This window comes from Passer domesticus, chromosome 15 (genome assembly GCF_036417665.1).
Source record: "Passer domesticus isolate bPasDom1 chromosome 15, bPasDom1.hap1, whole genome shotgun sequence".
Taxonomy (NCBI): Eukaryota; Metazoa; Chordata; class Aves; order Passeriformes; family Passeridae; genus Passer; species Passer domesticus.
Genome location: NC_087488.1, coordinates 2,713,806 through 2,741,599, shown reverse-complemented (window position 1 = coordinate 2,741,599; position 27,794 = coordinate 2,713,806). Strand labels below are relative to the sequence as shown.

At 47.8% G+C, this 27,794-nt stretch overlaps 1 protein-coding gene across 3 annotated transcripts in view; it reads right to left on the bottom strand.

Annotated features, from left to right (window-relative positions):
• Nucleotides 1-27,794, bottom strand: part of CLUAP1 (clusterin associated protein 1) — a 58,258-nt gene that overhangs the window by 2,533 nt on the left and 27,931 nt on the right. For 2 of the 3 annotated variants that reach the window (XM_064389909.1, XM_064389910.1), the window contains exons 9-10: nt 18,106-18,178; nt 7,890-7,994 (exon numbers count right to left, since the gene is read on the bottom strand). In XM_064389909.1, the coding sequence (XP_064245979.1) occupies nt 7,890-7,994; nt 18,106-18,178 (178 nt within the window). Of the gene's footprint in view, nt 6,100-7,889; nt 7,995-18,105; nt 18,179-27,794 lie in introns of all 3 variants that reach the window. The other variant, XM_064389911.1, reaches the window with a different exon arrangement.

Here is a 27,794-nt window from a genome sequence, read left to right as displayed (position 1 = left end):
GAGCAAAGAGAATCCCCATCAAACCTGGGTCATGGTCACAGGAGCAAAGAGAATCCCCATCAAACCTGGGTCATGGTCACAGGGGCAAAGAGAATCCCCATCAAACCTGGGTCATGGTCACAGGAGCAAAGAGAATCCCCATCAAACCTGGGTCATGGTCACAGGAGCAAAGAGAATCCCCATCAAACCTGGGTCATGGTCACAGGGACAAAGAGAATCCCCATCAAACCTGGGTCATGGTCACAGGAGCAAAGAGAATCCCCATCAAACCTGGGTCATGGTCACAGGAGCAAAGAGAATCCCCATCAAACCTGGCTGGTGGTCACAGGAGCAAAGAGAATTCCCATCAAACCTGGCTGGTGGTACAGAGAGGGAGCAGCAAGGGTCAAGCTCAGGGTGCATCCCTCAGTGACAGGATGAGATCCCAATCCATGCAGTCACCCTCCTTGTTAAGCCTCATTGTTCAGGAGAGGGGAGGAGGGGGTAAGGCTGACAGTAATTAACACTGGACTCAATGATCTTAGAATTTTTCTCCACCATTAATGATTCTGTGATTCTAGCTCCAGTCAGCTGTTTCCAGAGCTACCTTATTCCAGCATGGTGGTCTGGCAGGACAAGAGGCAATGGACACATTAAGAAACAGGAAATTCTATCAGAACCAAGAAACCTTTTATTATGTCAGGGCAGTCAAACACTGGAACAAGGTTGCTAAGAGAAGTTTAGGAGTCTCCATCCATGGAGATACTCAAAACCAAACTGGATGTGGTCCTGGACAAGCAGCTCAAAACTCCTGTTAGAGCAGAGAGGCTGTTCCAGATCATCGTGAGAGGTCCCTTCCAACCCCAAAAATCCATGAACTGACACATTTCTTCCTCTGCTTTGGTACACCGAGAACAAAATCCTGTTTTTTCCATGTGGTGAACCCTTTTTGCTTTAGCGAGCTCAGACCCTTTCTGATATTCCAGGATGGATTGAATCTCACAAGAAACCCAGGGAAACCTCAAGAATTTCCTGATGGGAGTTGGATGTGTGAGGCTGAAGAGGGAGGTGGGGCTCTGCAGGGAGCTCAGTGGGAGGGGAGCACACACACGTGCCTGCTTGCCTGCCTTTGGCTACCAGAGGCCATGGGAAGATGTTGGCAGGTTTCCTTTGCTGGGGAGGGAGCCTGGAAGTGTTGGGAGCGGGGAGAGCAGAGCTGTGAGCAGGGAGAAGCTGCTGGGAGCTGCCTGGGTGACTCAGCCCTGCTGCTGCAGCCACAGAACCCCCTCAACACTGGATCTTATTTCCAGCCCCGCTGTGTCCATCCCATCCCACCAACTGTTCATTTCCTGCCATCACCAGCTTCCTCCATGCCAAATATGGATTGTTCCAATCTAGAACAATCCAATCTGTGCTGTTTTTAGCATGAAAACAAGGCAGCTTTAAAATATACCCTGGTAAACCTCTTTTTTTCTACTTCCCAAAGCACAAAAGATGACAGGTCCCCTTTGTCCCACGCAGTTTGAGCTGAGTTAGTGATAGGAAAAAGCTGCCTAACTCATCCATAGCTCACCAAAAAAACCCCTGTTGTATCAAGGCAGATCATTAAAAGGATTTTATGTCTTTATATAAAAAGCAGTGGCCTCTATGCAGCAGTTGCTGCTAACACAGGAAGTGGAGATGGAATTAAGAGATTTCTGGATAGATCTGTCTTCAGGCTTTGGAGACTTTTGCTCTAATTTATGCTACACTAAATGATATAAATTTGGGGGTGATTGCACCTGACATCCTTAGATGACAACAGAACCCCATTTTTGCCCAACCTACAAATGACTCCTGAGTTTAACTGCAATTTTACTCTGTAGAAGGCCCAACATAAAGTGTAAAATTGGGAATTACTACCTCAGAAAGGAGAAAGCTCCAGGGAGCTCCTAAAAGAAGACAAAACTGAGAGAGATTCTGAATAGAAAAGAGAATCAAGATATCAGCTAAGGAGAGCTGATGGAATAGGACAGTTCAGAATGCCATGGGAAGAGCTTGGAGGATGCTCCCAGGAGGTGTGCAGGATGCTGCTCCTCCCTCAGAGGCAGCAGTGCAGACATCCCATGGACACATAACTGCTCCCACCTGGAGAACTCCAGCATCTGCTGCTGCCTGGAGCCATGCAGAGGGGCTGCAGCAAGCCCTGGGACTGTCCCAGGATGCAGAGGGGCTGCAGCAAACCCTGGGACTGTCCCAGCACACAGAGGGGCTGCAGCAAACCCTGGGACACTCCCAGCATGCAGAGGAGCTCTGACTTCACCTGAGCACAAAGTGTAAAGAGGAGAGCAATCAGATTTTCCATGGAGCATTGTTTTCACCCCCAGACCATAACCCCCCACGTTTCCCTGTGTGGGGAATGGCCCTGGTGTGTTCCTGTGTGTACTGGGGGCAGGCAGGAAGCAAAGGAGGCACCTGCATGGCACAGGGAGAGGGGGATGCTGTCACTTGGCTTCCTGGGCTCAGTTCAGCCGGGCTCACACAGCTGCCAAGAGGAGAGGGCCTGTGGTGCTTCCTTCCAGAAAATGTGACTCCAGCTGGGACAGGCTGTGCAGAGCAGTCATTAGGAGAGATGCTGGTATGAACAGGCTGTGATTCACTGCACCTCTGGAGTCAAATCTTCTCCCCGTGCATGGCCATGGTTTGTAGGCACCTCAGAGAGCAGGAGGCAATGTGCATCCCTGATTTGGAGCTGTGAGCTGTTGTCATGTTCCCTCTGTGTGATGCTCCCCATTTTACCAACCTGTGCAGCTGCCCAGGATGGAGCCACAGGGCTGGGATGATTTCCAGCTCCTCAGCAGCAGTGGGTACAGTTAACCCTGTGCCTCACAGCAAGGAGTGACACACAAGCTGAGAGTCAGGACAGCCTGGGAGGGGGGCAGGGGGGTTGGAGCTGACACATTTTGCTCCCAGTCTGCAGATCTGCAGTCAGTCTCCAGTGCTTAATGTGAATTCACAGCATGGGGTCACAGAAGACACCTCTCTTCCCTCTGCATCACATTCCCTTCCACACACAGAAAAATGGGATGAACCTTCTGCTTGATCCTCCTGAGCTGCTGTCCTTTGGGCACTGTGTTCTCAGTCACAGAGTGATGGAATATCCTGAGTGGGGAGGGACCCCCAGGGATCATCCAGCCCTGGCACAGACCCCCCAACAATCCCACCCTGTTCCTGGCATTGTCCAAGCACTCCTGGAGCTCTGGCAGCCTCGGGCTGTGCCCATTCCCTGGGGAGCCTGGGCACTGCCCAGCACCCTCTGGGGGACGAACCTTTCCCAAAATCCAGCCTGACCCTGCCCTGGCCCAGCTCCAGCCATTCCCTATCCCAGAGATTGGAGCTGCCCCTCGGGAGGAGCTGCAGCCCCCCTGAGCTCTGCCCTCAGTCTCCTCCAGCTGAACAATCCAAGTGCCCTCAGCTGCTCCTCAGACCCTTCCTGTGCCCTTGTCCCTCCTCTGGACTCTCCAACAGCTTCAGATCCCTCTGATATTGTGGCACCCACAGCTGCCCCAGAGCAGGGGTGAGGCCACACCAGGGCAGAGCAGAGCAGAGCAATCCCCTCCTCAGAGCAAGACCCTGATCCCAGCAGCATTTCCCAGGCACTGCCAGAACCCAGGGACTCGTGAAGCACAGCCCAGCTGCTGCATGGGGAGCACACTTCAGTTTATTTCTTACACCTCCATGAGAAGGAAATCTGCCTGGAAGTGAGGGAGCTGTTCCCACCATTTCAGACCTACAGCCTCTCCTCCTCCTTCACCTGATGTTGGATGGCCACACCTGGGGGAGGCTGAGAGGGAAAGAAAACATTCTAGACATTCCACAGCAGAAATCTGAACACAGCCACAAGCTGGAGAGAGAAATTCCACAAGCAGAGTGACAATTCCTAGTGAGAACACAACTTTCCTGCTTTTCAGCCTGCCTGTGGTATGGAAGGATTGGAAACAGGACTCTGGAGGCTCACCTGAGAAGATTTGATGGCAAAACTCTCCTTTTCCCTACAGGACTGGAAAAAATGAGGGATAATTCAGGCTCTGCAGCCTTCCCCCAGCATGCAGGGTGCCAGAGGCACTCAGCAGCAAGTGCCCTCTGCCAGCACATCATTAACACCCTGATCCTCTGGGCCAGCTCTGCCCAGGAAAGGGGCTCCAAGAGAGCTGCTCTCCCTGTGTGGCTCTGGACTGACTGTCTGCTAAAAACCCAGGGTTTTATAAAGCTGTCCTCTCACAGTAAGGGTCAAATGGGGCTGAAACTGTTCCTGTCTCAGTAGTGAAATGGTTTCTGAGGTCTGGCCAGGACAAAGGCAGCCCTTAACACCAATGTTGTAAAAGGAAATGAGCTACAGCACAGGAGGAATGGTTCACAGGAGCTGAAACACCCTGGCAGTGTGGAATAAAAGGTGATTTCCAGGCACAGCTCCACAGGGATGGACTATTTCAGCTTCATTCAGCAGCACTGCCTTGTCACCAGCACAAGTGTGTCCAGTCTGCCACCTCTGGGAGGGGAAAGGTCCTCATGATGCCACAATGCATTTCAGGACTCTGCTCCCAGGGACTTTAAAAGATGGATCTGCACGTGGAATCATAACATCACCTCAAAACCTGTCACTTCTGATGGTGTGGGTGACAAAAATCTGTTTAGTTCAAGGGGAGACTGGACAGCTTCTTAGGAGAAACTGAATGTACTGAGAGCTTAAATCTGTGCAAGCCACCAGTGATGGGGCTGAAACAGCTGGAGAGCCCTGGGGAGCCTGAGGGAAGCTCCCATGTGCTTCCATTTTCCTTCAGCCAGGGCTGGGGACAGACCAGGTTGCCTGGATGCTGACCCAGCACCCCCAGGGTGATTCTGCACTCCCAGGACAAGGCTGTGCCTCCTTCACCCCAAAGGCCAACCCAGCTGCACATGAACTGCCATGCAAACAACTCATCTAGGGCCTGGTTCAGGCGGGAGGGTTCTCTACACTGCAAATGGTTAAAACTTCCAGTGCTGAAAGGATTTCTTTTCCTTTGGCACTCTGACAGAACAAGAATCTTACTGCAAGTGGCACCACAAATTCAGGGAAGTCCATTGTATTTGTCACAGCCTCAAATATCTGTTGCCAGACAGAATAAAAATGGATGTGAAATTTTATTCACATTGACAATGCTAAAATTAAAATGTACAGACCAGATTGCCTCCAGCTCTGGTGTCCCCAGCACAGGAAGGATGTGGAGCTGTTGAGGAAGAGTCCAGAGGAGGCACAGAGATGGCCCAAGGGCTGGGCCAGGCTGGCAGAGCTGGGGGTGCTCACCTGCAGAGGAGAAGGCTCCAGGGACACCTCAGAGCCCCTGCCAGGGCCTGAAGGGGCTCCAGGAGAGCTGCAGAGGGACTGGGGACAAGGCATGGAGGGACAGGACACAGGGAATGGCTCCCACTGCCAGAGGGCAGGGCTGGATGGGATATTGGGAAGGGATTGTTCCCTGTGAGGGTGGGCAGGCCCTGGCACAGGGTGCCCAGAGCAGCTGTGGCTGCCCCTGGATCCCTGGCAGTGCCCAAGGCCAGGCTGGGCAGGGCTTGGAGCAGCCTGGGACAGTGGGAGGTGTCCCTGCCATGGCAGGGGTGGGATGAGAAGAGCTTTAAGGCCCTTCCCACCCAAAGCAGTGTGTGATTCTGTGATAAATAGGTGTATAATCTATAAAAGCAAATGATCTGTGACACATGGGTTTTCTACAACACCCCCCTTAAGGAGGGGCCTGTCCTGTCACTGTGACACTGTGACAATAAAGCAGCTGCAGCTCCCCAGGCCCACAGGCAGCACCTGCAGCTTGGCCCTGCTCCCCAGCCAGGAGCTCTCACCTCCCTGCTCCCTCCTGGACCAGAGCCCTTCCTGCTCCCCTGATGCTGCTTTTGCCAAGTTTGCTGGCCCAGCAGCACTGAGATCAAAGCTCCAGAGCCCACTCCAGCTTCTCCCTTCAGCTGCTCCTGCCTGTTCCTCTCTGCACGTGGGGAAGGGGTTGATTTTCTCTCTGCACCACACAAGTCTCCCCCAGCTCCCTCTTTGCTGCTCCACGGGAAACCAAATCCTGTGACTTCAAGTCCTTTAGCTGGCTGAAAGAACAAAACCAGGAGCAATATTGTCAAACCTGCATTTAGTTTGAATTTTGCTACATCTATCCAGAGCTGATGAAAGGGCTCTTGAGGGTGAGTGTGCTGATTTTTCTCAATTATACCAAGTGGCCTAAAAAGAGTGATTATCTCTCCCTGAGAATCTTGCCTCTATAATGGCAAAACACACTGGAATGTCTGCCCACCACTGAGAGAGGGAGGAAGCCTTATCTCCCAGCACTGATAACTCGGGAATTAGAAATGTAAAAGATGGAAATTAGAATGTAAAAAAGATATAAAAGTGCACCCCAGCAGCCACAGGGACTGAGCACAGTGGGCTCCTTCTCCTCAGCTTGAGAGCAAACGTGGCTCAGCAGCATCACCATGTAAGAAAACACACAGCTTCAAAAGAAAGTGACTGAAATATCCTAAATTGAGTCAAGGAAAAAAGCAGTAATTAATAGAAACAATGTTTTTGTTATGCTGCCTTGATCATTAAGTGCATCTTAAATGCAAATTACTGAAGAACACCAGCAGATTTGTGATGTGTTTAATAGCAAACATTCAGCCCTGGTTTTCTAAAGAAGCTGCTGCTTCTGACGTTCATCTCAGGTCTTAAAGTCTGATGAACTGAGTTTCCATTAAGGGTAATTAATGACAACAAAGGTCTTCCTAGAAAAATAAAATCTACTGGCAGCAAAATCTACAACTTTTAGAGAAAACCTCTAAAACTGCTATTAAGAGCAGCAGGGACTCAGGTTATGGTGCTCTCTGAGATGAAGCATCACAGTCAGCTACAGGGTCCCTTCCAAAGCTCTAAAACCTGTGTACAAACCTTTCTTTGAGAAATGCCAATGTAAAATATTCCTTAGAGAATATCAATGTTTCTAGCACTTAACAAGACTTATCAATTTTTAAGGAAAACAGAGGAAGGGAGGATAAAAATGCTTAAATTACACTGACTTGAGAATATCAGCTTCTTTCCCTGCTCTCAGTCAGAGAGGGCAAAGCAGAATTCCACTCACAAACCCCCACAAGTTTGCAGTTTATGTGAGGAACAGCTTCCAGCAGGATGGTGGCACATGAAACCCCCCAGAGGCACTTCCTGCAGAGCCCAGAGAGCTTTGTGCTCACAGCTCAGAATCCCTCACTGCTAACAGAAAGAACCACCCTGATTTCCTGGCTGTGTTTTGCTCCACTCCAGACTAAGCAGAACATTTCTTTTCCCACCTGAGTGAACCACAGACCCTCACCCAGCAATTTCTCTGAGCTGCTTGTGAGCAGTGGGAGCAGAGGCTGCAGTTGCACTCCCCAGGAAGCAGGACAGAAGGACAGAAGGACAGAAGGCTCACACCCCTCCCTGGGAGCAGCAGCTCAGGTGTGCTCCACCTGTGCCAAGGCAGTGCAGGTGGCTTTCCTGACTCACTGAAGGTTTCCCAGCTGAAACAGGTGCCTAGAGCTACAGGGAAATATATAAATAATAATATATAAATACTTTGCAATGAGAAATGGGATTGCCTCCCTAAGGCTTTGTACAGAACTACTTCAGGAATGTGTAAGGCAATACCAAGGCAGGATTTTCCCCACACAGTCATTTTTTTTCCCAGTAAATAATCCTGCATTTTCTCCCCTGGAAGCATTGTTTTTCCCACAGGGCTTTAATCCTCCTGCAGCTCCTGAGAGCTGAACAGTGCCAAGCTCCTGAAGGGTGACAGGGGCTTCAGGATTTGCAGCTACTCAGGTAACTGCAGGACATCCCTGTGGCTCAAGGCAGCTCAGGAGGGGTAGGGTACCTGGCAGGAGAGTTTCTGTGCTGATGCGGTGCCTCGTGATCTGCAAATCCCCCTCGCTGTCAGAGCCTTCATCCTCCTGGATTTCTATGTCAGAGTCATCATTACCTGGTGAAAAACAAAGGCAGCTCATCAGTGTCACCCAAAGCAGCCCCAGCCCAGAGCAGCAGCTGGATACAGGAGACAGCAGCAGTTCTACCTTTGCTCAAGCCAAGAGGAATTGGAAACTCCTGCAGGGAGCACTGGCTCTGCACAGGACACGGCCAATCTCCACATCCCAAGGAGAAATCCTTCAGCAGGGGAGAGCCAAGCAGCACTCACTGCAAACAAGAGCCTTGGGACAATCCCAAATCCCAGGCTGTACCATAAAGGTGCTGTTTAAACAGCCCCTCTGGGCATGAAGAGAAGCTGCTACTTCAGCAAGTGATTCAAAGATAAAACTCTTTGAAAAGCATTTGGGAAGTGTGTGTTTATTATCCAGGCTTTACCCTGACACCAGCAGTGTCAAAACCCATCTCCTTGGACTATTTGCCTTTCATTTAATTCTAGATAAGCACAGTTCCACATCTCCAGATAAAGGAATGCAGCTCCAGCCAAACCCAAGATGCTGGAGAGAAGGGAAGCTTCCAAAGACCAGGAACTTCAGATATTTTCATCATCTGCCTTTGTTTCCTTCTGCCCATCCAAAGCAGAGTTCCCAGTCCAGTGCCAGCACAAACCAAACAGGACCCTATGGGAGGACCCAGCACAGCAACATTTGCTGCTGATTATTTAGAGAAAATAGGCAATTCTTTCCCAGGTACATTTAATTACACACATGTCCGAGCTGAAAATGGAAAGAACTACTTTAATTAGGATTAGTAATGAGCTGACACATCTTTGCAGTATTTAATTATCACACAATATACAAATATTAGACATTTCCCAACCTCTTTTTCACTGCAATATTAAGTTAATGAGAAAATAATAATGGCAAGGGAAGTATCTGCCAGCCTGGTAAGATTACAAGGCTCCAGCAGAGTTAGCTACAATTTCTATTTGCACTTTCTTCTTTGGCAAGTGAGGGAACCACTCACTGCTGTGTGACCTGGATGCTGCTTCTGTTTGCCTGGCATTTAGGAAACTGAGGTTTTGTTCAGCCTTGCAGGAGCAAACTCCTTGGGAAGAGCCACGTGGAGCTTCCAGAAAGGATTCAAATTTGTGCTCAATATATTAAAGACTGAATTTATCATATCTGTGATGGCTCTTACTGCTACTAAAATGTCCTCATACTTATTTTGTGGGGGTTTCCCCTTCCTTCTTAGTTATTTATTTTATTTTTAGCAGCAATTTCTCCCTTTCAGGCTTTGTCATTCCTGCTAGGCAGTAGCACTGCCCAGAGCTGAGGATGCTGTAGGGAGCCCACTGATTTCTTGGCCAAAGTTTTCCCATTCCAAGCCCATCTGTGCTTCCTGCTCCTGTCTGGGATCTCCTGAGCCTGAGCTGCCAGCTGAGCAGGGACCTACAGCTTCCCACTGCCAGAGAGCAGGGTGGGATGGGACAGGGGGAACAAATCCTTCCCTGTGCCTTTAAAAAGCCTGGACTGCCTTTCCAGCCAAATGAAAATACAAATTCACCACCTGAACTCCCAGGATGTCATGGAATGGGCTGGCCTGGAAGAGACCTCAAAGCCCATTTCCACCCCTGCCATGGCAGGGACACCTTCCACTGTCCCAGGCTGCTCCAAGCCCTGCCCAGCCTGGCCTTGGGCACTGCCAGGCCTGCCCACCCTCCCAGGGAAGAGTTTCTTCCCAAAACCCACAACACAGCACTTTTCCTGCTGAGCTGTGACTTTGAGATGAATCCTGTTATGGATCCATGGCAGAGTTTGGGTTTTCCTTGCCCAGCCTGGCTGCAGTCCTGGAGCACAGAGCCCAGCTCAGAGCATCACTGCACTGAACTCGTGCCAGAGGCTCAGAGAAGTGACAGCTGCACATTCAGCAATTCCCAAATTCCTGCCTCCAAGCCTCCTGCTCCCTCTAGAAATGACAGCAAGCACCTTTTTCACTCCCCAAAGCCAAATAGACTGCTCCAGTCCAGCCCAAGGGCTGCTGTTTCCAAGCCCAGCTCTGCCCATGTACAATCTGAGTTATCAGCTGAGCAGAATTGTGCTAAACCCCAACCCCAAGGACACAATCAGAGCACAGGGCTAAGAAATTATCCAAATATACGTGAGAAAGAGAAGCTGAGTACAGGCCTTTTATCAGGATTAAATCAAACACCAGCCCAGCCCAGTGTGACCTGTCCTAGGCAGTGTCCCACACCAACCCCTCACTCCACACCCAGTGTGCCCAGCTCTCACCAAAATATTCTTGGTATTCATAAAAAGTGACAGTTCAGGAAGTTTCATTTAACAACATGCAAAAAGACTTACTGCCCTAGAAGAAGCCACAGTCTCATTTGTGTACCACTGCACACACAACTACCATCAATTTTGAGAAGACAAGGAACATTCCTTATGAAAAAAACCAGATTTTTCTCAGGATCAGCATAAAGCACTGAAGATAATCAACCACAGCACCACTAATTACCATGTGCTTGTACATGGAGTACAGAGCCCACTGAATGGAGCTGGCTTATGAGATTTATATGGGTTTACATGAGGATTATTGGAATTCTCACAACAGACTTATTTATTATTATTCAGCAATCCATGTGCCCCAGTTGAGGCCAAGCTGGCAGCTTCCAGAAGCTTCAGACTGAGGTTTTAAGCAGCTCTTGTATTTTCATAATGAAAAGGTAATCAGCAGAACAAGTCTGTAAATTGTGCTGGGCCCATCTCCCCACTGCTGTGATTGCCTCTGCTGCACAGAAAACACTCCAAAGATCAGCCTGAGAGAGGATATACCGTGGGATTTTAAACCCCACTTGCCTTTCTTTTCAACATTTCTATTTCATAAAGATGGGTTTCAGTCAACTAATTTATTTTTTTTTAAAGCTGTACAGCCAGAAATATACATCCTGGTTCCACTGATCTCCAAAGGTGGGATTTTTGTTCCTCCTCCCACTGCCCCAGGAAAAAGCCAGAGCTGATACCTGGACAGATAATACTACACTGAAATGATTTAATTTCTGGTAATTTGCAATGCTTGAAGGAAAAGCTCCATGATTTAATAACTCAGCAGTGATTTCATTGCAGATTTGGTAGTTTGCATCAATATTCAAGTAAAGGTATCCAGCTGTAAAATAAGAAGTTACTGTGGTGAGGATAATGAGCACAGTGGCCATTGTTTATTGATATTCCCTGGAATTAGCTGTAAGTGCTGTGCAGTGTGTCCAATTTCATCAGAAAATCACTGCCTGGCAAACACAGGCACTGGCTCCACAGCAATTACTGCACCCAGCAGGATGCTGGTTTGGGAGAGAAAACATCATGAGAACAATCAAAGGGGCAGCTGACAGCCACTTGATCCCCAATGAAACCCAGAGAACAAACAGCATGAAAGAAGGGAACAGCAAACACCAGAGGGGGTGGGATTGGGGTGTTTGATGTGCTGAAGGAGAGTGAAGCCCAGGGCCCACTGAAAGCCTCAGCTCTGCCAAACCCATCCTTTGGCCAAACCCAGACCCATCCTTTGGTGTTGGCACACCAAACCCACAGCACCAGGCTCTGGATGAGCCAGCACACTCCTAAACCCACAGCTCTGCAGGCTGAAGGGAAAGAAAGGCTTGGATAAAAAAATATCTGGAGGGAACATCCTTTGTCCTCAGCACAAAACTGAGATCTCATCCCATCCCTAAGAAGAATTCAGCCAGGTACTGAGAGCTACTGAGCAAGGTCCAGATGTGAGGAACTGCTAGGAATTCCATGGAAAACTTGGGATGGTCAGAGTTGTGCAGCCAAAAACTGGGCAGTAACAGCAACATGCAGCAACAACAAGGTTGCAGAGGTAGCTCTAAGTGCACTTATTTACCTTGCATGGCCATTTTAAGGTCACAGAATTATGGAATAATTGGGGTTGCAAGGGACTTTAAACTCATCCCATTCCACCTCCCCCTAACCCAGGCTGCTCCAAGTCCATCCAGCCTGTCTGTCCACAGAATCCAAACTCCCAATTTATCAGTGAGGATGATTAACCACTGCCTGGGGAACCATTAGGTGTCAGCCACTTGAAATAATTAAAATTAAGTCAGGATGACAAACTCCACTTCAGCTGGGATTTGGAGTCTTAGCAGGAGTGAGCAGTTAGGTTATTTTTGGGCCCATTTGATCAAGAGGTCATATTTGGTGACCAGAATTATTTCTAACAGTCTTACAAGCCAAAAATCCATCCAAGCACTATTAAATTAGGTCATGAATTTGCAATTACCCAACAAGCCTCACACAAAGCTCCTGTGGACCAGTTCCAAGTGTCTCTTACAAGAAGATGGATGGCCCAGGCACCAGCAACAGCATCCAGGAATCATCCAGGAGTCACCCTCCAGTCCCACAGCTGCTCAATGGGGCTTTTTCTTTGTCTGCTAGCAGATTTTAAAGCATCAGCCCTGGAGCAGAAAGGGTGCACCAGGAGCATCAGTTACATCCCATGGTTATTGCTGAACTAGATTCAAGCAGTGCAGATTTCCAAATGCTGGGGAAAATCAATGTTTATTCATTCCACAGACCAAGCAAGAGGATGCAGGGTGGACTGAGTGGAGCAGCACAACAGAAAGTGGCAGAGTCACTGAAAATTTCAGTTTTACAGCAAATACTTTCCCATATTTAAATTAATCCTGGGCACAGCATTGGCCGAAAGAAATGAAGGAAATATCTTGAAAAATTCAAAGCATTTCTGTTTTTATACTTTCAAAACAAATATTTTAATTTTTTAAAAATACAGTTCATATCTATTCCTACAAGAAAGGTGGAGAAAGACTTTGGACAAGGGATGGAGGGACAGGACACAGGGAATGGCTCCCACTGCCAGAGGGCAGGGCTGGATGGGATATTGGGAAGGAATTGTTCCCTGTGAGGGTGGGCAGGCCCTGGCACAGGGTGCCCAGAGCAGCTGTGGCTGCCCCTGGATCCCTGGCAGTGCCCAAGGCCAGGCTGGGCAGGGCTTGGAGCAGCCTGGGACAGTGGGAGGTGTCCCTGCCATGGCAGGGGTGGAGCAAGATGAGTTTTAAGGACCCTTCCAACCCAAACCACTCTGGGATCTTGTGATTCTGCATTGTCTTCTTTTAAATTGATAAAAAGCTCTTGAAGAATGTAAGAAAATGCATTGAAAAAAGTGAAAAAAAGAAAGATTTGTAAACGCAGTAAGCTGAAGAGTCTGAAAAAATATTTCAGTCTAGAAACATTCCAAGCTGCTCCTTTTTGCTCAACAAAGTTTTTGCAATTTTGGATAAACCTGAGGAAATAAACTGAATTTCTGCTGCGGTCAGTGACTTTCCCTGGCCTCTCCTCACACACAATCCAGTACCAGAGCAGCCAGTACCCACATCTGGCAGCAGAGCAATCTCCAGCCTTCCTCCAAGCAGTGCCTGGTACACTGCTGCAGGTGTCACTTTGCCATCAACAAGGAAACCAAGCCCTGAGTTTCAGGCAGTTGGATTTGTTCCATGGCAGCAGCCCTGGATGTGGCACAGGGGCAGCAGATGTGTGAGACATCACTGCCTGGATCAGCCCCTCCAAGAGCATCTTCTGCCAAGCAAAGATTAGAAAAAGAACAGCAACTTCCTCCCTGCTCAGCACAAAAGACATTTTTATACTGCTGCAAATACTTAATTATGTGTACTTTCATCAGGCAGATAATACTCAGAGCCTGATCTGTAGCTAGAGTTCAAAATCTTTATGTTGTTTAACAACAGCATTTCAGACAATTTAGTGTTGGTTTGTTGTGGTTTCTTTTTTTGTGTGTTTTTTTTTCTTTTGTTTTGTTTTGGTTTTTGTTTTTTTTTTTTCAGTGCAGCGGTTTTATGAAGTTGCTCTGTCAGAGAGGAAAGCTGATTTGCAACGTGTGGAGGCAAAACAAAAAAAACCAACCAACCAATCAAACAAACAAACAAAAAGGATACAAACTGTTGATCAATAACACTAAACAATTTTGCCAGTTTTATGTGAGTACCATATCCATGGATTTTTTATTCTTAACACAGAGCTGCACAACTCAACCTGCATCCCACAGCTCTCCTTTATGAGAAACAGAGTTTAGGCTTCTGAGGCTGAAACTCAACTGAGAGCTGTCCAAAACTCCTGCAGCTTCATTGCAGAGAGAAATTAAGTGTTAATTTGGAACCCTTCTTACCAAATTAGCAGGAGATAAGGTCAGAGGACCCAGACAATGAGAGAGCTGATCAGTGCTGTGAGAGTAGCAGAGCTCACAGGGCAGAGAGGATGCTGACTTTTATCAATTAATGCAACAAATTTGTCACCACCCACAGCCCCGGCTGTTGGACAGCCTCACTAAGAGCTGTGCAGCTCCCAGGGGCAGAGGGTTACCAGAGGGAGAGACCCTGCAGCCCCCTGAGGAGGGAAGCAATGCACTCCCCCAAACCAACACTCAGGACCAGCCAGGGACAGTGGGAGGCCCAGGGCAGCCTGCCCACCCTGCACTGAGCTCATCCCTCCATCTCCAGAGCCTGAGCAAGACCCAGGCAGAGCAGGGCTCACTTCAACATCCTGGTGTCTGCTGGGTGGAAGGCCCAGACAAGAAAGTCCTAAGTTTCCAAACAAACTGAAGATGGAATAAAACTTTGGATAAAACCACCTTGCTTTGTGTGGGGGCATTACTAAAATGTAAAGTGGAATAATGAAGTGTTCAGCAGGGTCTGTGCTGACAGGACAAGGAGTGATGGTTTTAAACTGAAGGAAGGTCGACTTAGACTAGAAATTGGGAGGAAATTCTTCCCTGTGAGGGTGGGCAGGCCCTGGCCCAGGGTGCCCAGAGCAGCTGTGGCTGCCCCTGGATCCCTGGCAGTGCCCAAGGCCAGGCTGGGCAGGGCTTGGAGCAGCCTGGGACAGTGGGAGGTGTCCCTGCCATGGCAGGGGTGGGATGGGATGAGCTTTAAGCCCCTTCCCACCCAAAGCAGTCTGGGATTCTATGCAATATTCTTCCCTCCAACAACCTGCTTCACAAAGATGTTTCTGCTGGTGAAGTCCTCCTCTACTCCTCCCTGTCACTGGCTCCTTCCAGGGCACGTCCTCTCTCAGGAGCACACAGCACCAGAACCCAACCAGCTGAAAGGCTGAGGTGCTCAGCTGCAGCACCTCTCACCATTTCCTCACCTCAGCAGGCCTGACAAAATCACTGCCAGATGCAGCTGCAGCTCCCTGGGAATGCTCTCCCCCCCTCAGGTGTCTCCATCCCTGCTTCTGCTGTGAGCTGCAGGATTAGCCCTGGGGGAGGCTGGGCAGGCAAAGCTGCTCAGAGGTGCTGAGCCCCTCCTGCTGCTCTGCCTTTGCTTCCTCTTGTGCCAAATGTGCATTTTCCCTGTGAGGAGGATGAACTCAGCTGCTCTGTAAACAAACTGTGCCATGGAAGACACCAACTCCTGCATTCTCTCACCACAGCAAATCTCTTGGGTTTGAATTGTTCAAAGGGCAGCTTTTAATTAACAATGAGAGGAGGGGGAGGTCTGCTCTAAGGGGAGAGCCCAGGCTGTTAAGTGTGAGCAGACTTGGGGAGCTTTACAACATTCCATTAATTAACTTCTGTGCTCCTGAGAGCCAAATTCCCTGTCTCAGCTCCATCCCTGCAGAGTTTCACAGACAAAGGCAGGCTGGAGCTGACAGAGATGAGATCATTTTCCAAGGTGATGGGACAGGCAGCTCTGGAAAGCAGGATCCTGGTGCTCTTCTCACTAGAATAAATGCTAATTATGACAATTTGGTACTTGAATTAAGATGTATTATGGTAATATTTGAGGTCATTAAAAGTAATAATCACATTCTTAGGTGGCAGTTAAATCAGTCACTAAAAGGCAAAGTTCTTTTTATTTCAGAGATGGAAAGTGACAGAACAGTTTTCCAGTTGAAAATCCACAGACAAGGACAAAGCAGGGCAGCAAATTTTCATGTCACACCTCACACTGCCAATTACTGGTGACTGATGTCCACCTCCTGTTGAACTTTGTTACCCCAAAAATTCTCAAGACAGCAGGACTTGGACTTTTTCATGCAAATAAATCCTTGAAATAATTCCACATTCTTGTAATTTACATTACAAATCCTATATTTCAGCTGAAAATTCTTCACTCTTTACCTCACTGATATGAGATCAAAGATGGGCAGAAATCAGTGAATTTCCTCTTTCATGAGTTTGCTCTGAAAATCTCAGCCACCAAACAAACTGTGAAGTGCAACTTTTATGTTTTTACTCAATTTCAGCTTTCATGAACTCTCCCTCTGATCCTGAGAATTAACTTTCTTCCTATTTTCTCCAAGTATCAAATAAAAATGCACAGACTGTAATGTTAAATTCCCAGGGGTAGTTCATGATGAAGTTGTGGCTGGTGCTTGGCTCAAAAAGAGCAGTATCTGGCTCGTGAGCTTTCTACAGTCTCAAGAGGTCATTAATTCCCTTCTGATCCTAATTAAGAAGTAGTCCAGGGAAAAAAAAAAAACCACCTAAATTTTAATTGCATTCCCATTCTGCAGGTACATTAAAGTCAAAGAAATGCAGGGAGCAAATGTGGATCCTGTTGAGAAGCTTGATGATAGTAGAGAGGATTTTTAGCTGTGAGTTTTCATCTGGGAAAGTTCTGAAGTGTCAAAAAGAATCATTCTGAGGACAGAACCAAACTGGGCCAGAAAGGACAGCCTGGTTTTGCAGGACAGCCCAGCATGTGAGTGATGAGGCACAGCAGCAGGACCACTCACCCCCATGAAGCACTGGCTGAGAATCCTCTGTCCAAGTCTCTCTGCAGCCAGCAGTGCCCTGGTGCTGGGACAGGGCTGTGCCCCAGGCAGGGCTGGCAGCAGAGAAACGCAGCCTAAAGCTGCTCTGGGGAACATTCCCAGAACATTTCCCACAGGAACATTCCACAGGGGAACATTTCCCTGAGGAACATTCCACAGAACATTCCCAGAGGAACATTCCACAGAACATTCCACAGAGGAACATTCCCAGGGGAACATTTCTCAGAGGAACATTTCTCAGAGGAACATTCCCAGAAGAACATTTCCCAGAGGAACATTCCACAGAGGAACATTCCCAGGGGAACATTTCTCAGAGGAACATTTCTCAGAGGAACATTCCCAGAAGAACATTTCCCAGAGGAACATTCCACAGAGGAACATTCCCAGAGGAATATTTCCCAGAGGAACATTCCCAGAAGAACATTTCCCAAAGGAACATTCCACAGAGGAACATTTCCCAGAGAAACATTTCCCACAGGAACATTCCACAGGGGAACATTTCCCTGAGGAACATTCCACAGAACATTCTCAGAGGAACATTCCACAGGAACATTCCACAGGGGAACATTCCCAGGGGAACATTTCCCAGATGAACATTCCCAGAAGAACATTTCCCTGAGGAACATTCCACATAGGAACATTCCCAGGGGAACATTTCCCAGAGGAACATTCCACAGAACATTTCCCAGAGGAACATTCCCTGAGGAACATTCCACATAGGAACATTCCCAGGGGAACATTTCCCAGAGGAACATTCCACAGAACATTTCCCAGAGGAACATTCCCAGAGGAATATTCCCCAGAACATTCCACAGAGGAACATTGCCCAGGGGAACATTCCACAGAGGAAAATTTCCCAGAGGAACATTCCCATGGGGACATTTCCCACAGGAACATGCCACAGAGGAACATTTCCCAGAGAAGCATTCCACAGAGGAACATTCCCATGACATTTCCACAGAGGAACATTCCCTAGGGGAACATTTCCCAGAAGAACATTCCACAGAACATTTCCCAGAGAAACATTCCCCAGAGGAACATTTCCCAGAGAAACATTCCACAGAGGAATATTCCCCAGAGAAACATTCCCAGAGGAACATTCCACAGAGGAACATTCCATAGAACATTCCCAGGGGAACATTTCCCAGAAGAACATTCCACAGAACATTCCCAGAGGAACATTTCCCTGCTGTCCTTAAAGCTGTCATGATTCCACTGGCTCTGCCCCTGCCTGCTGGCCCTATCATCACCCCACATCCCCTTGGAAGTGGACACTTTTCCATGGAGCAGCCAGCACTTAGCAACTCCTCTGCTGCTTCCAGATGAAGGAATCCCACTCACCTCCACTCTTGAGCAGGTGCTGCTCCTCCTCCTTCAGCCTGTTCTGGATCAGACGCAGCATGTTGGCTGCTTCCTGCAAGAGGAGGAAAGAGCCTTGGGAAAGCTGCCACAGGGAGAATGCAACTAGAAAATTTCCTGTTTTATGGAAAAACAGGTCTGATTTGAAACATGGAGGGTTGGGATATAAAGCCTGGTCAAGCAGTGCACTGAAATTCAACCTTACATCCCCACTGGGTAAAACATCACTTATCCCAGGGAAAATCAGTTTATTTGTCTCCATGCCTGCTGTTGCTTTGAAAAGCAGACTTTGGTAGTAGTTTTCAGCCAACAGTCCATCAAACACCAGAATGGTTTGTGAAATGACTGCACTTCCTAACACAGATCCAAACCAGAAAGAATCCACACCTTCCCAAGCTCCAAACCAAACTGGAGCAAACAACCAATGAGCTGGAAAAATACAGCCATTATTTATTACACTACTCTGGTGCAAAGAGAACCAACCAAATGAAGGTCAGTGACACTAAAAAGGCACAGAATGGGACCTTTCTAGCCCATTTTTAATGATATTTAGCCTAAATTTGGATAATACCAATGGTGAAGAGCAAACTGAACATGACAGAGTAGGTAAAATATAAATACACAGAATCAGGCACAGCCAGAACCCACAACAAGAACAGGTGGCAACAGCTGATAGAAGATTTAGCCACAAATTTTGCTAATTTTAGTCTTTTCAATTCCAGCCAGGCAAAGGAAAGCTAATTAATTATACACTGAAATAAGATTTTTCTGAGCCTTTGATTTTTCTGTGCAAAATATGATTCTAATTAAAAGCACCAGTTGCTCTGATGTGATCAGACCTCCACATTTACAGTGCACTTGTGGAAGGAAACGTGGACTCAGCTGGAATATCCATGGGACAGAGGGAAGAAAGTAAGAAGAGCATGAAATGTGGAATGGAGCACAAGCTCTTGACACTTTCATGTGGAAATGTGTTTCCATAAATATGGAGGCTGAGAAAGGAACCTCCAAGGCCCACCCAGCACAGGAGGAAGTTGCTGGAAATAGAGGCCTGGGGACAGACTGGAATGGTCCAACACAACTTGACACAAATACCTGTCCTGGGAATTGAAATTCATGCTGGAAAAATTTGCAGGGAAGATATTCCCCAGTGGAAGTGATGTGTCACCTGCAGCTGGTGAGAAACAGAGCTCAATGCCTCTCTCAAAGAAATAAATCCAAAAATCTGCTTTGGACAGTGACACAAACTGTCTGCTCTACAAACTCGCAGTGCCAGCAGAGACAGGAATGTTTCAATGGATCCTCGGGACCAAAGGAAGAACCCTGAGAAACTGAAGCAGGTGTGACAGAGTCAGGGGGATAAAGCAGAAAAGTGAGGATGGCAAATGCCATGGAATGAGACCCTGCAGCAGCAACAGGACTGCTGCCATCTCCAAAGTGACGGCTGTGCTCTGCAGGGAGAAGCTAATTCCTGCAGAAACAAGCCAGGGAAAGACACAAGCACGGAACTCATTTCATGTAGACTCAGAACATCTGAAATACTCTGTGGAGGAAACTGCTCTTCTTTAGGATTTCCTTCTTCATGATTAACACTCTCCACCCCCTCAGTGCCAGCAAAGCCTTTTCAAAAATGATGGAAATTGAAATGTGTATGGACGTGAGGCAAAATTTTCAGAGGTCTCCAGCCAACAGTGTTTCCTCTGGTCATTCCAAGGCCTCCCTCTGCATCAGACAGTCCCAATATTTCCTCACTGAGTCTCACAATTGCTGTCTTTTTTTTTTCTTTACCTCTTTCTCCCAGCCAGCCCTAAGGTTTAAATAAGAGATTTAAATAAGCCCCTGTCCCCATTCCCAAGGCAGCCCCCCTGCTCTGTCCCTAGGATACATGAGGGATCATCCCCCACCTGGATCCCAGCCCCACTGCCTGCTGCAGCCCTCACTGTGCACATGGCAAAGAAAGGAAAAAAAGGAAAGGACATTTCCCAAATGTCATGGGGACAAATTCATAACCCAGGAAGCACATTTAGAATGTTCACAGAGCAGTGGAATATCAGCACAGACATAATCACAGCCTGGCACTGCAATTCCAGGCACACACCACGACAGCTGAAGCTGCAATTCCAATTCAGACAAATAAGAGCTCCCCTGCCCTGCTCCCTGCTCCTTCCCTTCTCCCACTCTCCAGCTCTGAGAAAAGCACTTGTGCAGTGACACAAAAGGAACCTGCTGCAAACTAACCCAGCAAAACAAAATGAAGGCAGGTAAATTCTCCAGTGCAGCTCAGCATGTTCCTACCCAAGGTCCTGCCTGGAGGATGGGATGCTGGGGAAACAGCAGGGTGAAGAAGATGGGGTTTATGAACTTAAACTATGACAGAAATGAGGGTTAAAAGAATGTTTACCCACACAAATGAGCCACTTTTCCCCTTCCTCCAGCCTTTCACCTGTGCTGCTGCCAGCAGCTCGGCTGACCTCATTGCAAGGCAGCCCAGACACTTAACTGGCAGGAAAAATGTTGTTTTTCTGCTGGTTTAGGTTTCTGAATAACTTTATGCACGGCTGGTCAAATGCCACTGTCAGCCCAAGGGAGCTGCTGAGCCTGTGCATCCTCCCATCCAAAACAGCCCCTGCCACATCCTGCAGAAGCTCATCAAAAACTGCAGTGACAGAAAGTGTTTTAAAGGGCAGCTCCAAACCACTGAGAACCAGGAGGGCATCAGTGAACTGCTGATTATTGTCCTTAGCAAGTGACATCTTCAAAGAGGGGGCAGAAGGGATGGCAATTCAAAAATCTAAAAAGTAACCAGAATTTATCACTTAATGTTTGAAAGGTTTTGAGTGCCTGCAATCATCAAAGCTGCATTTTTGGGCCTGAGCAGCTCCCACCTTCCATGGTGACGCCACCTTAGCAGATGTGATTTATGGCAGCCCAGCCTGTGCTGATCAGAGCTGTGGTCCTGTTTGAGGCTGGGCACCTGTGTGTGATGCAGGGCTCCTGAGCTGTGGCAGGCACAGGAGCTGGGGGTGATGGACTGGAACACTGCAGGTGCTCCTGAACACATGCTGTGGCACCAGGGCTGCTCAAGTGTCACATCCCCCTGCAGGGACAGGTGACACCTCCATGAAAACACAGATGTGTCCCTGTGCTCATGCAGGGACAGCCTGAGTGCCCTGGGATGCTGGATGGGAAGGAAACTCTACTGAACCCCCTGCTCAGTGTCTGCAGTAACCAAAGAGCAGGAGCTGCAGCAGGCAAACCCTCTCTGGATCATCCTCTGCAAGTGAATTGTATCAAATGAAGCACAGCTCCCACTGGGGAATCACAGTGTCAGATCAGCATAATTTAAGTACCAATTAACACAAAAGCCAAACAAACCTGCCCCTTCAGAGACTCCCAGGGCTTTCAGGGTACCAGGGATCACTGGGGCTGAAAATCCTGCTTCAGGGACTGACAGAAGGAAATTCTCTGTCCCCATACCTTAAGCAGCCTCTCTTGGGTGTAAATCTGCTCAAAGGAGTAATTTTTGCCAAGAGCTGAGGGAAATGGGCAGCAAGGCAGGGCTGACACTGAGACCCCTCTGAATAACCCTGGCTCCAAGGGACCTCCCAAAGTCCCAGCCCAACCTCCTGCCCAAGCAGGACCAGCAGTGGGATCAGAGCCCAGCACTCAGGGCTGGAGCTTCTTGGCTCCTGAAGATCCCCAAGGGAGAGACTGCTCAGCCTGCCTGGGCAACCTGACCCACTGGCTGAGAGGCCAAAGGGTGCAGAAGGTTCCTCCCAGCAGCTCAGAATGAGTTCCCACTGTTCCCACCTGTCCCTGCTCTCAGCACAAGGGTGTCCTTAGTCACCAGTGATGTCCCCACCCTCCCTGAAGGCGCCTGGTGACACAGAGCCCACACACACAGGAGCAGCAGCAAACGCAGAGACCTTCTGTGACACACAAAGAATCTAAATCAAATAAGTTTCACCTATGTTTACAATCAAGTGGGCTTTTATTCATGCCCATTTTCTGTTGTTACAGAAATGTTACCTGTCCAGCACACAAGAGAAATGTTTTTTGTAGGCTGGAGTTGGAATGACACAATTCAGATACTCAGTATCTCAGTCTTCTTCAAATGGCAAAGCAGATGATTTTCCACCTGACTATGAAAGTCTTTGCAATAAATTGCATCAGAATGTTTTAATATGCTCTGATCTATTGCTCTCTGCACAAGTGAAACAGTTTTGGGCTCCAGTGTGCAGGCTCTGGGCTGGGAGGGGTGTTTGGGGTGATTTTGTTTTTAAACAGAGACCATGGAGAACATCCCCCAGCAGGAGACCCACTGACAACTTGCTCTGCACTGACTCAGTGGCTGCCTCAAGGCCAGTGAGCCAGGATTTAGATAAGCCACATGACTGCCAGTGCCTCATGATGTCCTTTAAGATGTTCCTGATGCTCCTGAGTTTTGGGTTAAACATCAAGCTGGAGTTCATGAGAAATCACGAGACTGAAGAGAACTCTGCCCCTGCAGATTGCAAAGCAGCAGGTCTGAGAGCTCAAAAGCAGGAAGAATCAAAATGATGCAGTATTTGACCATTTAAAACAGCTCAGCTTTTCTTTTTTTTTTTTTTTTTTTTTAGATTTTAGCTAACCTCAAAGTTTAGGTTGTTTTTTTTTAAAAACACCAGCAGGATTTTTAATATAAAGAATTTGTGCCCTGCAGCCAGCTGGCAGACACAATTACCACTAAACAGAAAGGAAAGGGAGAGGAGTGGGTGAAATAGGAAGGGAATGAGTACCAAAGCACAGGACAACAACTGGAGCTCACTGACTTTCTGCATTTGGATCAAGCACTTCAATTTCTGCCTTAGCTATTCCTTTTGTTCTCAGACACTCTCCCAGTCCCAGAAATCTCTCACTGTCTAATGTTTTCATCTTAGCAAGGGAAAACAATGTTTCCTTCTGTTTTTTTCTGGAGTGATTTACATTGCTCTGGAGTACCCTTGGAGGAAGGAAACCAATTTGCTGCTGGATTGAAGGGCTCAGCTCACCTCGACTTCATCTGGGCAGCTGCTCCTGAACAAAGCACCTGAGATCAGCTCCTGCCACACCGAGGCAGCTGCTTTTGAAAAGAGAGTGGCCACTCCTTCAGCAGGAGGGAGATAAAGGATGGAGAAATCAGGAGGAGCCTGATGAGAATGTGACAACTCTCAATGACAGGAAATCTGCCAAGGCCAATGGGAAAGGGACTGAAGTTCATGGAAACAGGAGGTACCAACCCACCTGGAGCTGCTCTCTAAGAGCAGAGATGTTTCCTGGATGCTGCTCTACTGCTGAATACCTCCCCCAAAATTCCTGCTCTGAATGGGAACATGGCTTTCATGATGTTTGACCAGATCTGACTGCAGTGCTGCAGGGTTTGCACCTTTTTGTTCTGCTGAGGAATGGTGGCAGAGAGACAAGATCCACCTGAAACAGAGGGGCAGAAGAACCTCCACCATCAGGCTTGCTCAGCTGTGAGCAGGGCTTTGAACCAGGTCTGGCAGGGAGTGATGGTGATGATGATGATGCTGACAAGAAACAGGGCACTGTGAACAGGCTCTGGAATGTTCCTTGTCAGGCAAAACAAGTGGGATCCCATCTCATGTGCCTGAACACAAGTGCATCCATGGTAGGGAACACACGAGGAGGAATCAGCTGTGATCCCACAGGGGTTACAGAAACATGAGGCCTCCTAATAAACCAGCTCCAGCACTCACATTTATCAAAATAATCAATTAGACTTGTTAGATCACTACTAAAGGGCACTTTCATCAAGAGGAATCATCAAAACATCTCAGAAGTTCCTTGAAAGGTTCCTTTTTTCAAGGACAAACATGTTAATTAATGGAGCATCTTTCATGCCATCAAGAAAATTAATGGGAAAGCACAAATGCTTTCTGATGTGAGGCCAATGTTTCATCAAGGAAAGCTATCAGAGTATAAAAGACCTAGCATGGGTTTTCATAGCATTACAAAATCATTAAGGTTGGAAAATACTTCTGAGATCAAGAGGTTTTTTTGCCAACCATGTCCCCAAATGCCACATGTGTTTTTTGAATGCTTCCAAGGAGGTGACCCCACTGCTGCATGCCCCTGCCTTTCTGTGAAGAGATTTTCCCTGATATCCAGCCTGAACTTCCCCTGGCACAGCTTGAGGCCATTTCCCTTCATCCTATTGCCAGCTATGATGACTTTGTTCTGGGGGAAAGTCTTTAGGAAGGAAAACTTCCATCAGGGATGTGTGGGAAAGGTCCAGCAGAGCTTTCACATGAGGTGACATGAGTAACAGAAGGCAGAGCCAGGAAAAAATGAGATTTTTGGCTGGTTTACACCAATGCAGCTCTCAGAGACACCAGCCCAGGCTGCACAGAGCCAGACAGTGAAGTGCATTCAAAACCAGCCCACAGCAACTGTTTTAAAATCAGACTGGTTTAACATTTCTCACACACTTCTTCCTAAAGCTCCCAGAATTACCTGGCAAGTCCTGCCTTCATCAGCTCCAGCCCTGCAATACCCAGAGATGAGCTGGAGTTGGAAGGGCACAGCACACTCCATAACCTGGACATCAACCCTTCCCTCTGGGAACTCAACAGGAGATCATTCAGGGTGAGGAATGGCAGCTTGGTAATTGTTTGTTCTCACCCTGTGGGATGTGTTTGCTGACCTGGGCCAGCTCATGCTCTGTGTGAACTCTCTTTGCCTCTCCCTAAGCTCTCCCCTTGTATCCTCACACAGTAAATAAGTAATTTACTCATTTAATCCAAGAGTTCTCCCCCTGGCACGATTCTGGAGTGACTTTTGATGTAATATAAAACCTTTGTGCCCATTTTACTGTGCACAGTACATGGTTTCCATTGGAATGATCTAACAGTGCAGAGGTGCCCCCAAAAGGCTGCAATCTCTGTCCTTGGAGCTCTGGGGACTGGACTGGATAAAGTCTGATGTCACAGCTGACCTTGCTTGGGACAGAATGGACGTGTCAGTCAGTGACCAAGAAAGCAGGATTAAAAGTGATTTAGTTGACTGGTTTTCTATTAAAAAAACCCCAAAAGACAACAAACAAAGCCCAGCTCAAAACTTTCCATCTCAAATACTTTGCACTGCTGTGCTGTGCTGGGCTCCAGGCCAGCTTGGAGCACCCTGGGCTGGTGCATCCTTGCCCGAGGCCCTCCCAACCCAAACCATTCTGTGATGCCAGAAATAGTCCTGACCCATCCAGGAACCTCAGAGCCAAGGGAGCAGAACATCCAAGGAAACAGCACTGAGCTCCCTGCTGAGGATTGTGTGAGTGCCCATGGCAGGGCACAGCCCAGGAGGACTGTGCAGACACAGGAGACACAAGGATTGGGAAGGCACTGGGAGAGGCTGCTTGAGAGCAGGGCAGGGCACAGGCCTTGAAATCATCTGCCAGCACTGAGAGAAATCTAAACAGAACTAAGGGAAGAAGTTAAAAAAGAGTTCCAGACTAACATTTTCTAGAATTTCCCAGTCAAAATCCTTTCATACACGAAGCTTCAAGTCAGCAATAACACAAATTCATTACTACCTGAAATAGCATGACAGAAGATGGACTTTATCCTGTGTATCAGATGTGTTCTGTATTCAGCATTACATACAATGCAAATTTCCCCTAATGACAACTCTCCATTTCTCCTATTTGCTTTTGTGGAAGGGATGAATTCTAATGGCTCAATAACAGCTCATTGAACATTCCCTTCATGGATTACATCTTTATTGTAGCGAGCTTACAAGTGAAACTGTTTGGATGTGTAATTTTTTTGAATTAATGCACAATTCTGGGGTCAGTTTGCAGTGCCTGAAGAAATCATCATACAAATTAACACTGACTGGAAGCTGGGAGGCACAGCAGTGTCTTGTTCAGCACCACAGAGCAGTCACTGCCTCATCCCTGCCAGACTCCAACTCCTGAATTATCTCTGCCTGTGGCATAAAGCTCAAGTGTTCAAGGGGGTCAGGATTGCTCAGGCTTTTCAAGGAGATGTTTACCATATTGAAGGGCAGCTGTTGTTGGTGAACTTGAGGGTTCCAGGAACTGATAATGGACTCTGCTACCTTCTATCTTGAGATAATTAGCTCAGTACAGCCCCCATTTCTCACAGCAAGAGCATCTTCAAAAGGGGGCTGACGCACACTTCAGTTCATTCCTGATCTCCCACCCAAATGAAGTGGCAGCACCATCCAGCCTCTCTCTAACTCTTGTCAGAACCCAAGCACAGGAACCACAGACCTGTTTTTTTACCATTTCTCCAGCTTGAAAACATTTGCTCTCCTACTTCCTGCTCCCCGGGACAATGCTGTACCCACTCTGAAAATGACTGGAATAAAACTACATTTGAAAATGTATTTTCAAACATCTCCTTGGGGTGGGTTGGAGAAGGAAGTGCAGGTGAGTAATGATGCAGACAAACCTCTTTAGCAAGGGGGTGACAAGCACTGCTTTAGGACTGTTCATCCATCAGGCTTGGGTTCTTTAACACAAAAAAGCAGATAAATAATTTCTAAGCAATGGACAACAGCAGCAGGTTTCACCTCACACCTCCTGCTTCTCTGGTTTCCATAGCTCTGCTCTCCTCCATGGGATGGCAGGGACACAGGAGAGCTCCACACCAGTTTACTCCATGGAGTAAGAAACTGGAGCTGTAGGGTTAAACACCCTGGTGGCTGAGCAGGAGCTGAGATGCAGGATGCACTCTCTGGAGTTTCCCAGAAGAAGGTGGCCACCAGCAGGGATTTCCAGGGAGTGTGGCACTGCCAAGGGCACTCAGACCCTGCTTTACAGGGCAGCTTCCTCCTCAGTCCTCTCACAGAAGGAAAAAAAGCCTGAGGAGGAGACTCAGACTCACAGGTCAGCAAATTTAAACAAATCAGGGGAGTCTCACAATGAAGTGTCCTACAATGGAGGTTTCCATTGATTTTGGAACTGCATCAAGCTCAGGGAAGTCCAAATGGGAATGGAACTGGATTTTCAGCAAAATAAATATGATCCCAGCCCCCAGGCAGAAAGGGGTGCAGTTTGTCCTGGGATTTCTTACTTTCCTTGGTCTTGATGTTTGACCCTGCTGCAAAGCTGCTGAAATGCAGAGCTGGGTCCGTGGGTTATCCCAACATCAGAACCCTCTCCAAAGGATCCCAGAGCTCAGGGAGGAGAGGGCAGGGACTGCACAGGGCACTGCCAGCCCCTGCCAAGGCTGCTGCCTGGACATTTATCTCAGAGGGGCACCTGTCACACGTGCACAGTATTCCACATCTCACAGAACTCAATGAGGAATTGCTCTCACACAGTCACAAAACAAAAAAAAAGAATTATTTTCCTATTGAAAGACTCAGACCTCACTGTTTTGCACCTGATCAGATTATGCATGTTTATGCAAATCAAAATGCCACTCTCACAGCTCCTTTTCCCCACTAAGTACCTGCAGCAGAGCATAAACCTCCTCAATTTCCTGTACAGCATTTTAACACTATCTACTTATGTCATTTGGTGCAAAGCACCAAACATCAGTCCTAAATTAAGAGTTATTTTAGCTTTTTTCTGTCAGCCTGTTTAGATGTTTCTCAATGATTTAAATGTTGATCTCTGGGGAAAAATATATATTGATCTTGATCAGTGCTGTTTCAAACAATCTGAC